The sequence below is a fragment of the Pseudorca crassidens genome, chromosome 20, assembly GCF_039906515.1.
Source record: "Pseudorca crassidens isolate mPseCra1 chromosome 20, mPseCra1.hap1, whole genome shotgun sequence".
NCBI lineage: Eukaryota > Metazoa > Chordata > Mammalia > Artiodactyla > Delphinidae > Pseudorca > Pseudorca crassidens.
Genome location: NC_090315.1, coordinates 3,832,125 through 3,844,435, shown reverse-complemented (window position 1 = coordinate 3,844,435; position 12,311 = coordinate 3,832,125). Strand labels below are relative to the sequence as shown.

General features: G+C 51.3%; 2 protein-coding genes across 2 annotated transcripts in view; one reads left to right on the top strand and one right to left on the bottom strand.

Annotated features, from left to right (window-relative positions):
• AURKC (aurora kinase C) overlaps positions 1-12,311 on the top strand; it is a 476,131-nt gene that overhangs the window by 97,055 nt on the left and 366,765 nt on the right. The window lies entirely within an intron of this gene.
• LOC137215763 (uncharacterized) overlaps positions 1,346-12,311 on the bottom strand; it is a 28,517-nt gene continuing 17,551 nt past the window's right edge. The window contains exons 4-7 of the mRNA XM_067721411.1: positions 7,987-8,091; positions 5,785-5,874; positions 4,937-5,028; positions 1,346-2,019 (exon numbers count right to left, since the gene is read on the bottom strand). Coding sequence (XP_067577512.1) covers positions 1,830-2,019; positions 4,937-5,028; positions 5,785-5,874; positions 7,987-8,091 — 477 coding nt within the window. The 3' untranslated portion in view covers positions 1,346-1,829. The remainder of the gene's footprint in view (positions 2,020-4,936; positions 5,029-5,784; positions 5,875-7,986; positions 8,092-12,311) is intronic.

Here is a 12,311-nt window from a genome sequence, read left to right as displayed (position 1 = left end):
AATCTGCACTTGGCCATGGAATTGCTTTGGCCAAAGGGATGCTGGCAAAATGTGATTCAAGCAGAAGCTTGAAAAGTACTTGTGAAACTGGTATTTGTTTCTCTCTTGCGTCTTTACCCCTGCCATGAGGATGAACGTGACCAGGCAAGCCTGCTGGAGGATGAAAGATACTTGGAGCAGGGCCAGGTCTCCCCAGTGTCCCAAGAGAAGCCAGCCTGGGTGAGCTGAGGACCAGCATCCACCAGGCATCTGGAGGAGCCCAGAAACCTCAGCAGAGACACCTCCACGACCCCTTGTGGCTTTGCTCCTGAAGTTTGCCAACTAAAGGATGCTGCCCACAATTCCATACCACCTACAGTTCACCCTGAAAGGAATTCAGGGTGAAGACCTGGGTGAGGCACTCTATGCTCTGGGGAAAGTGGCAGAAATGGCCCTCAGATAATTAGATATTTTCAGGAAAAAAATACTATGAACCAAGATTCTTGCATCTTCCCATACTTAGAAAAGCACTAAAATCATTGACTGAGATGTCTGTTCTTCATGACCAACAGGAACCGTGTGCTGAGGTGTGTGCTTGACTGCATGGACCCCTTCTCCAAAATCACACAGAAACTGACCTCCTACCTACCTTTTGGAGCAGTTCCTCAGAGCTCTCTGACAGGCTGCTTCTTGGGCTATAGTCCTCAGTAAGTTCCCAAATAAACTGAAACTCACAGCTCTCACATTGTGCATTTTCACTTCAATCGACAATTTATGTGGATTTTGTTGTTGTTGCAGTTAAGTGGCATTACTGTGTCTAAACATAAGTGCTACATGCATATTCCGAGTATTTACACAATATCTGAAGAGGTAAGTGAATGGACGCTATGAATCTTGGAAGGTATGAATGTTGGAAGATGCTCTTCCACTCACAGTTGTGTGACCATCTGGGAAAGTCCCAGTGTCCACATGTGTGAGGTTATTACCATGATGGTTAAGGGCAGAGACTCTGGAGCCAGCCTGCCTGGGTATGAATCATGGCTTGGCTACTTGTGATCTGTGTGACCTGAAGCAAGTGACATGAACTCTCTGTGCCTCTTTGTTCTCTTCTCTTGGAAAGATGGATAATAACAGAACCAGCCATATGGTTGTGAGAATTAAGTGGATCAAAATGTGTAAAGACATTAGCTCAGTGCCTACCACATGGTCAGTGCTCGAAGGTTCATCATTCTAAATATTTGTGTAAAAATGGAGGAGATCCTAGTCAATGGGAGAGAGAGACAGTATTGAAGAGTACATTTATTCACTCATGTATTCATCACAGCCTGGTGCCGGGGCTAAATTAACATAAGAGACCTGGTCAGCAGTGGACACAATATCCATTCTCCTTTGCTGTAATAATAGAAGCTAGTAGGTGACACAGGATTGCCCAGCTAAGGACTGCACTTCCCAGCATCTCTTGCAGCTAGATGTGGTCATGTGACTATGCTCTGGCCAATGAGGTTTGAGGAAAAGTGATCTGGGCATCTTGAAGGAGTTGCCCTTTGAAGGACTAAAGTGTGTCTTCCCCTTCCCTCTTCCCCTCTCCCGTCCCCTGACCCAGAATGTGGACTTGGTGTGGGGGGTGAGCCCTCTCCAGCCAGGTGGCACAGAGCAACAAAGTTGAAGGACCCTGGCTGCCCAAATCCACCAGTTTGTAACACTTCCCCCCTGGAAGTTTACACACAATCACCATCAGAGAGAAATCAACTGTGGCATATTTAAGCAGCTGTATTTTGGAGTTTTACACCAGAGTAGCCCAGGAAGTGTGTTTTGGGAGCACGGGGTCTAGGGTGGGAAGCAGAGGAGCCTCAGGTATTAGGAAAGGTAGAGAATGCTGAGGCAGCACAGGGGACATTCCCACGCCTTGATCTCCTTGTACTTTGCACGAGGCTTCGAAGGGGAGGTGCGCTTTGAACCAGGTTTCGAAGTTTCAGAAGAAGATTGTGATTCAAAGTCAGAGTCATTCGATTCCATGTAAAAGGTGAAGCAAACACTTGGCTGGAAGGACAGAGAACAGAGACGAAGGAATAGAATGTTAGTGCCTAGGTAGTGTCCAGTCACCCTTAGTTTGGGGGCTGAGCATGTGCACTCAGGGGCAGCCCACCTAGGGTTGCATTCCTACTTGGCCACGTACAGCTGGGGATCCTGGGTCAAGCATCCTGACCTTCCCTGGCCTCAGTTTACATTTCTGTATAAAGGAATAAAAATAACTGCTCTCTCATAGAGGAGTGTGAGGACTGAACAAGGTAATCCTAGAAAAGGATCTTTAAATTTAACAATGTTTGCCACTTACTGAGAGCTGGAAACCCGTTAGCTGTGACAACGTTTGCTTTGCTGCTTTCTTAAAACCATCTGCTTTCCTAAAAAAATTAAACACTTCCTTTCAATATAAAGTGTCTCCCACGGTGCTGGCAGTATGTAGCTGCAGTAATTTCTGAGAGGACTATTATTTCTACCCAGTGGTTATTGAGTATTTACTCTGCTGCATGAATGACATGTCAGGTTCCATTTAATCCTCAAGAGGTGGCCTCTGTTCTTATTTCTCCATCCTACAGATGAGGTAACGGAGGTAGGGAGGCACCAGTAAGTTTTCTCACTCTTTATGATCAGACATGGAGGCGGGGGATATCAGGCAGTCAGGATTAGAAGTGAGTATATAACCTCCTCAGGGGACAGACATCTCCCATCATTCATGTGACAGATACTTATATCCCAGGCACCGTTGTAAGCACAGCACAAATGTGAACTCACTTAATCCTCGTAGTAACCCTGTGAGGGAGGTGTTCCTACTGCCGTATTTCACAGATGAGGAAACCGAGGCTCAGAGAAGTTCAGGAACTGGTTCCGGGTCCCACAGCTCGTGGTGGCTGAGGCCGGATTTGAAGCCAGCACTGCGACTCTGGAGTCTGTGCTCTCAGCTTCACCAGGCTGGCACTCCCGGCTGGGAGGCTCAGGGTGGACAGGAAGGCTTTCCCTCCACTCAGTGTCATCACCTGTGCAGAATCGTCCTTTCCCCTATTTCCGGGTTACCTACCCTCCATACTAGTGACACTGTGGGTCCAGATCCTTCTTGCAGGGGTCGAGGGGGACGTCCTGGACATTGCAGGACGTTGACCAGCATCCCTGGTCTCTACCCACCAGATGCCAGCAGCATCACCCCTTCAATTGTGACAAACAAGAGTGTTTCCAGACACTGAAGGTGTCCCCTGGGGAACACCTCTGGTTGAGAATCACTGCTGCATCCCATGCTTCTGTTCTCGGGGTTGGCGAAAGGTAGGGACCTTCAACCCCTCACACTCCCATGGGCATGTGACCCAGGCTGGGGCAACTGGGGTCCTGCATCTCCTCAGCGGATGCTTGGTTCAGTGGTGAGCACAGGACCTGAAAGGACCAATCAGAATGGTCTCTGCTTCTAGGTTATTTGGTTCATCTACAAGTGTCTCTCCAATGATTTCTTATTAGTTAGTTACATGGAGAAATAAGAAAATCAGAAATTATTAAGTGGAGAAATGGGACAAGCATCTTGGTTGAATGGATCAAAATTCATATCACCAGTGATGGCAGACAGACCTAGGGTGCATCTCGATGTGATGTCATGAGAATGACGTGGCATCACTTAGGTGGTATTCCAGAGATTATAGCTATGCTGGAACTCATTCATGGGGAAATAGTAAAAAATAAACCCAATAAAACATGAATATGGGGCGGGGTGTGACTCTGGACTTCAAAATCTTCAGTGCCATAGAGGCAAAGAAAGGCTGAGGAGATTTTCTAGCTTTTAAGAGAAGTAAAGATACATTACTAGGCACAATACCTGCCCTAGACCAGACCTTGTGTAGGAGGAAAAAGAACACCAAGCAGACAGCATGTAGCAAACTATCAAAACTGGAATGTGGACAGAGATAAGATGAAAGTGTGTATCAGGGCTGAATGCACGAAAATAGAAAAAGTGCTAAAAATTGGTGAATTTGGATGATCTTTGTACTGCTTTGCAAAATCTGTGACTCTTACATTCTTTTCTAATAACATTTCTAGAGAGTCCTCCCTGGGACTGCTGCAGGCACTAATAGGAAACGTGTTCTTGCGAGCATCCTCACCCTGTGCCTCCCCTGACCTCTCCCCGTGGCACCCCTGGTTCCCCATCAGGGCCGCTCCAAACTCCCCTCCCACCTGTTAAGAATCCCAGAGGCAGAGCAGACGCCTCATTGGCCACGGTGAGCCACGTGCCCAGCCTGGAACAATCATGGGGGACCTTGGCATTGCCGGCTCTGATTGGTCAGGGGCATACCTGGAGCTGGTCTGAGGATGGGATCAGATTCATCCGAAGGGCATGGAGACAGGTGGTCCCCCAAGAAAAATCAAGGGTGTTAGTAGCAGAAGGAGGAATGGTGTCCAGGTGGACAAAGCCACAGCTGCCTACGCAGGAGGGACTGTTCCCTAATTCATTCCTCCATTTAATCAGCTCATGTGTATACAGTGCCTAACGCTGGTTACATCTGTTCTAGGCAGGGGGATATGCCATTGAACAACAGAGGAGGTTGCTGCTCCCCAAGAACCACTCGAGTAGGGAACACAGATGATGAACACACAGATACAGGTGTGCCCTCAGGTAGCAATAATAACGCTGAAGAAACTGAGCAAAGCAAGGGGTTAGAGAGAAATGAGGCCAAAGTGAGCAAGGGAGGCTTCATGGAGGAGGTGACATTGGAGCAGAGGCAGGAATTAGTAAAGAAAAGAAGGCAGGGAAGAGGGCAGCAACTCTAAGAAAACCATCCCCCAGAGCTGGGGCTACATCCTCAAGGGCACAAGGGGCACCGAGCCACCCAAGGGTCTCTGCTGGGCAGAGGGGGTGGCAGATGTGCCTGAGCTCAGACCCAAGGGCTTCTGGTGAAAGGGAGGAAGCAAACAGGCTTACCATGGGACAGATCGGCACCCGTCTGGCTGACACTCTTGCATTCTTTCTGGGGGGCTTCTTTGGTGCCCCACCAGGGTTCTCAGAAGGCCGGGCTGAGGGAGGAGGAAAGACTCGTGAGGCCATCTTGCCCTCTGTGGCTTGAGAAACTCAGTAATAATAAGATCTTCATCATGAAACCATTGACAAGAGCTAATATGTGTGGCATACTTGCTATGTGTGAAGCATGCTTTTAAGTATTTTACATGGATTATCTTATTTGGTTCTTCATAATAAGTCTCTGAGATGGGTAGTATATTAATCCAACATTACAGAGGAAACGAAGGCACAGAGAGGTTAGGACACTTGCTGGAGGTTGCACAGCATTGCCTGCAGACATGCATTAAATTGCATCCTGAAGGCCCAAATGGAACAGAGAGGGCAGGTCAGTGAGTGAAGGGGCTGGGGTAAGACAACAGGGGGCTCTGGAGATAGTGGCACCCTGGGGAGCTCGTGTCCAGGAGGAAGGGACAGCTGATATGCAGCTGCTTGTGGGGATGCCTCTGCAGGAAATGGTCAGGTATTTTCTGTCTCCTGTATGATTGTTACAGGCCACTACACATGTGATGAAATACATGGAAAAATACACATGGATTGTGCCAATAGCCATGGGCTAGTTTTGATGTTGTACTATCATCTTGTAAGATAGAACTACCGGGGGCAGTTCAGGGCCCGCCCTCCCCAAGAGGAGCCAGTGGGAGATATTTGGGGTTGGAATCAGTCTTCAGGGTCAACACTTCCTCATCAGCCGTGCCCTGGAGACCCTCCCCACTGCCACCTGCGCACAGTTTTCCAGCCCATGTGTGTCTCACCTCCTTTCTCCGGTGGCTTGGTCTGCACCTCCTCCATTTCCTGGTCCTCGATGGTGCTGAGAGGTAGCATCGTGACACTACAGGTGCTCCCTATGGACAGGGGACCAGAGCAGTCAGTGCCTGGGCTGGGGACCCAGATGGCCCGGGTGTGAACCCCAGCACTGCTCTCAGATGTTAGATGGACTCAGGCAGCTCCATCCCCTCCCCAAGTCTCCAGGTCCCCAACATCCAAGGGGAAGTGTTGGCAATGCCTCCCTCCTAGAGTGGCTTCCAAGGCCCAGTGTGTGATGTGGGGAGAGCGATGGCCATGGCACCTGGCAAGGGCAAGGGCAGGGATCATGGGTGTGGGGTTTATGCCTCTTTAAGAATAGAAAAATTATGACACAAAGTGCTGGGACCCTGGAGGTGAACATGATAGTTAACTGAGTATCAAAAGGGCCTCTGGAGTCTGGCATACAGTAGGCACTAAATAAGTGCACTCATGGTCAGCATTCTCAGTGCCATATTCCAGCCCTGTCCTAAGGCTACAAGATAGCTTGACCAAGTAGTACAGACCAGGACCCCTCCTCCCTGTCCTCGGGGGCCTCTTCTGGTACAGGATGCCTCTCAGGACTGCTGTGAAGACGAGGGGGCCGGTCCACAGACCCCTCACCACAGCCCCTGGGGAGCGAGCGGCCAGCACTGCAGCAAGGGTGCCTAGCAGCAGGCTCAGCTGAGGGGTCCTGGGACCCCGCCTCCACCCCAGCTTTACCCTGGGCAGGACTTGGGCCAGTGTGTCTGGAGGGTGCACTGGGGGGTTCCAGCCGTCCAGTCACGAGCGGAGAGACCTCAAGGATCAAGCTCGCCCGATTTAACAACAAGATTACAAGAAACACACAGCAAACTGAGATCTGAATTTCAGATACACAGACCATACTTTAGTATAAGTAGCTCCCAAACACTGCATGGGACGGGTCTCCATAAAAAAATCACCCTTTCTTTATTTTGCCACGTTATGTTTAAGTAGAGGCAAGAAATATCTGGGACGTGGTTACACTGGAAGGTAATTCTTTGTTTGTCTGGAGTTCAAATTGAAGCGCGCATCCTGCATTTTACCTAACAAGCCCCGATGCAGCGGGTGTTTAACCTCTTGTGCTGTCAGGTGTCCCCCCCATAGACATAAGGACAATGAATGATTAAACAGGAGGGTTGGATACGATTACACACATGCCAGGTATTGAGCGCACAGCCTGACACACAGTCAGGCAGTTTATGTGTTGGATCCAACCCTGTTGTTATTGGTGGGGGGGAGGGCGGTTAGGAGGCCTCTTCCTCCACCTCCTCTCCCACCCCCACCTTCCCTGCATCACTGTCCCTGATGCCAGGACCTTCCAACCTGGCCTCTGACCTCTGATCTCCCGCAGCGCCCCTCCCCCACCCATCCAGGCCCTGGTTCTGGGCCAGGTCTTGCCCCCACCTGCAGCCAGACATGAGCCCCCAGAATCACTGGAGGCTCAAAAACACTTTTGCATTTGCAATCACCTTATTCATCAGCGAATCATCATATGTGTCCTCAGCGGACCCCCAAACGCCTCTAAAAGGCTCCCTGCCCCAAGTTGTCCACAAAACTCCCCTCTGGATTCCCCCCAGATAGTTTTCCTATGTTCTCTTTGGCCAATTCTGTACCTGGCCCCCTGACCGCCCCCCGACCATTCCAGTGTCCTTACAGCACCCCCCCATACCTCCCGCCTCCTCCATCCAACTACGGAGTCCCCCGTCTGCCCGTCCTGCCCCCTAAAATCTCGGGACCAGGACCCGGGCTCCTCCTCCACCTGTCCTGGACGGAGTCCCCGCCACCCCTACTACTGACACCCCAGCCTCCTCTGTCCCCTCCAGTCTCCTCTCCAGCTAGTGGCCAGAGAAATCATAGGACCCTGACTTTCCCCGAGGCTCAAAGGGCGTGAGGACATGGGTTGCCCTCAGGGGAGACGCGGGTTCCAGAAGGGGCCCCACCGTGGGCACCATCGGGCCTCAGGGGCTCCTAGAAAGCAGCTTCTGCGCCCCATTGCCCTGAACGCACCCGCGCATCCTGCCTGGTGCCCCACCCTCCCCGCGGAGACCCTGCAGCGCCATCCGGCCGCCACCCTCCCCCCGCACCCCGCCCCTCGCTGCGCCCCCGCCCTGATGGCGCCGACCCTTCAGAGCTGCGGCCGTGGGACTGACCTCCAGACCCGGGTCTATCTGCGCCCCTTGGCAGGAGCGGGCGGGCTTGCTCAGTGCTTGTCCTTGGCGCCCGAGCAGCGCTGGCTCCGGAGATGCCCAGGGAATCTGTGGACAAACTCACGTGAATGAACGGGGCCGAGTCGCTCAGCAACACGCACAAACCCCCAACCCCCGCCCCCAAGCACAAGTCAGGTGGTTAAAACAGTCTCTGACACCAGCACAGGCGTCAGAGTGTTGGCTACAATTGTATTTTTAGGGGGGAGGGTCAGGGGCCTCTTCCTCCACGAAGGCCCCCAGCCTGCCAGCATCACTATCCTTGTTACTGAGGGGTTCCTACTGGGCCTCAGAATCCGTCTGCTCCCCCAGCGCTCCTCCCCCACTGCCCAGGCCAGGCCTTCCTAGGAAAGGCACAGAGGCTCATGCATCAGAGGCACTGGGGCCTGGGGACCCCTTGGGGGTGGCTGGGGGACAGGGTGGGTCCTGCAGGACCATCAGGCGCACAATGACTCCCTCCCACGAGGTGGCCTCCTGCCCAGGACTCACACTCCTACTCACAGTGGGATACTTTGAGAAACTCAGAGACACCCCTTCGGCCTCGGTGTTCTACTTGTACAAATTAAGACCCACTTGTAGACCCTCAAATACACACAAATGGGCAGTAACACAACCTGAGGCTCAGTAACACTCAGGCACGTGCACGCACACACACACACACACATACACACAAATGTGCATATACACACAGCTTCAAATACTGGGCACACCAGGCACACACACACGCAGGACACACACGCCTGCACACTTAAAGCTCAAAGGGCACCCTATGGGATACTCAGACCACCTCTGCCTGACACCCCAGAGTCCACCCTCAGTCTCACCTGGGGACCCAACCCCCCAGTAGCCTCTCACCTCAGATGCCCCCTGTCACTCTGCTTTGGACGCCCCCCAGCTCCTACTCACAATGGCTCACGTTAAACCTCAGAATCACTCCTTCAGCCTTGTAGGCTTGAAAACATTGAGACCTACTAGCAGATCAGACAGACAAATATGCGGAAATCCATCCAAAAGCTCAGCAACACCCAGTCGTGCACACACACAGACACACACACACACACTGCAGACACACACCCACACTGCAGTCACAGACATTCCTAGAAAATCAGAGACACCCCCTCAGCTTGCAGGCCTTTTAGAAACAATGCCACCCACTCACAGATCCACACACACAAACGCGCAGATTCAGATTTACAGAGCTCGAAACAGCAGACACCCCAGGCAGACATAGACGCACACACACACACACACACACACACACACACACTTGTAGAAACACATATTTTCAAATACTTTGGAAAGCAGGGCATAAAGACACAAACACATCTGCAGACACATCTCAAAGCTGAAAATCACCCTCCAGACACATGATCCCCTCTGGCTGACACCCAGGACCGGCCCTAGGTCTCACCCAGGGCCCATACCCCAGAGGCTGCCCCTCCAAGATGCACGCCCCCGGCAAGCTCCCAGCCACCACCCTCAGGCAGGCACGGGCGCGCAAAATCGCTGGAGGCTCGAAAACCCTTTTCCAAGCGCCCTTCTCACAAGCTTCCTCTGGCTCCCCCAAAAGCTTCCGGAGGGGCTTCACGACCCTCCCCACTCCCCAAATGCCCTCTGGACTCCCCCCAACCCAAGTCATTTTCCTACGTTCTATTCAGTCAATTCGGTAACTAGCCCCCGACCCCCAACTGATCTATCCTGTGTCCCACTCCCATACCTCCCGCCTCCTCCATCAAACTACGAAGTCCCCAGATCTGACCCTCCTACCTCCTAAAATCTCGGGACCGGAACCCTGTTCCTCTTCCACCTGACCTGGAAGGAGTCCCAGCCATCCCCTAACCCGGACAGCCCAGTCCTCCTCGGTCCCCTCCAGTTTTCTGTCCTCTCAGTGGCCCGAGAAATCCTCGGACCAGGAGTCGCCCCGAGGCTGAGAAGGGTCTGAGGACTCTGGCCGCCCTCAGGGGAGACGCGGGTTCCTCAAGGGGCTCCACAGCGCGCACACCATCTGGTCTCAGGGGCTCCTAGTCAGCAGCTCCTGCGCCCTATTGCCAAGAACGCACCCGCGCATCTTGGCTGGGCGCCCCAGCCCTCCCCGCGGAGACCCCACAGCGCCACCCCGCCGCCCCCCGCCCCCTACTGCGCACTCGCACAGATGGCGCAGACCCTTCAGAGCGGCAGCGGCGGGACTGCCCTCCCCTCCCGGGTTGTGACTTGGCGCGGGCTTCCCGGGGGGCAGGGGCGGAGCGGGCTAGCTCAGTGCTGGTCCCTGGCATCCTGCAGGGGGTCCAGAAAACGTGCCCGGGGACGCGCAAGACAAAAGCGCGAAAGGAGCCGCTCACGACCACCGCCCCTTTCCTGTCCACATAGATACTCAGGTCCAGTGACTGAAACAGCGCCTGAAACAAAGTATAATATTGTCAGGGTTTGAGGACTGGAAATCCTGGTCCTGCACCTCCTCTCTGACCCCAGCTTCCCTCCATCACTGTCTCTGTTGCTGGGCTTTCCAGTTGGGCCCCAGATAGCCGTCCTCCCCCCAGCGCCCCTCCCCAACAAGTCTAGCCTTCTGTCCTGGACCAGGTCTTCCAGGAGAAGGGAGGTGCGGGTTGACAGGGAAGAGCCTCAAGTTATGCTTCTGAGCAGCAGAGACACAAGGGCCTGGATGCTTGGGTCGGGGGAAGCGGTTACTGGGGGCTGGGGGCTGGTCCTGCAGTATCATCAGAAGCACAGTGACCCCCAGGCAAGCGGTGACCCCTCTCCCAGACGCCCACACACTCACTGCTACTCACAATGGCATACCTTCAAAACCCCCGAGATAACGCCTCAGCCTCCCAGGTCTGCTGGTAACAATTGAGACTCACTTGCGGATGGGCACACAGGTGCAGAAACACACCCCACCTGGGCTGTCTGGTAAGGATGGTCCTTACCCTATGCCTCACTGGCCAGACCTTAATCAAACGGACTACCAGCACAATAGGTGAGAAATGCTGTCCTTCGTTCAGGTAGCAATATCCCAGCTGAGATTCAGGGTTCTAATGTCCTGGAAGAAAGGGGAAGTGGATGTAGAGGAACTTTGGTTTCTGCAAGGGTGGTGAAAACTTCCAACAGGATAAAACATATGGAAAAGAGTATGTCTCCTTCTCCTCCAGCTCTCCCCACCGTGTTCCCTCCTTAGACTAATCCCCACTGGCATTAACTGATTTCTTATCTATGCTTTCAGAGATAAATATTTATTCATTTATTTGTATGCTTAATTATATGTTAATTTATAGGTTTAATTATACATGTATATGCACGTGTGTATATAAAAAATATATTTCATCTGCCACTAGCCACCTGTTTCTTTTTTTACATAAATGATATCCTACTATACACACTCTTGCTTTTGTTTTCTTTTTTTAGCTAACGAATATATTTTGGAAATCTTGCCATATCAGTCCATACAGAACTGCCTCATTCTTTTTGATGGTGGTAGACTATTCCCCTGAATGACTTTACCATGATTTGTTTAACCAAGTCTCCTAAGACTGGATAGTTGGGTGCCTTCTGGTTTTTTCTTACTAATAACACTACTGGAATGACCTTCCTTGAAAATGTGTCATTGCACACAACTGGAAGCTTCTCAGGATAGGTTTTAGAACTGAAAGAATTGCATCAGCGCGTATGTGCATTTCAAATTTGGGGACAGCTATTGCCAAAGTGCTCTATGCAAAGAGTGCCAGATGAGAACCCAACTAACAATGCATTTGGAGAGGCCAAGTCAGTATATGAACACATTTTTTATTATTTTTTGAACATATTTTTTAATCTTTACCAACTGCTGGGTGAAAACATGGTTAGAAGCAGTTTCATTTCTTTACTATGAATTACCTTTTCATATATCTCACCAATTTTTGATTGGGTCATTGGTCTTTTTCTTATCTATTTGTAAGTGTTCTTTATATATTAAGGATATTGATCTTTCCTCTGTAATGTGTACTGAATGTACTTTTGATCCATTTCTTATTCAAATTTTGACTTTATTTATGGTGTCAGTAAAAGATTTTGGAATAAATGAATGAATGACTTAATTGACTATCAAGTTTCAAGCTTGACCTGCAGATCAGAACTCACTGGGCAGTGCCAGATTCCTGGACAAGAGGGAATGGGTGAATATTAAGGTAATTTGAAAAACCAGACAGACACGAAGGTCAATTAAATATTTGTAGATTTAATGCACACTCCCTGCGCTTGCTAAGGCTTATTTGGCTATAATTCAACTTAACACGTCCAAA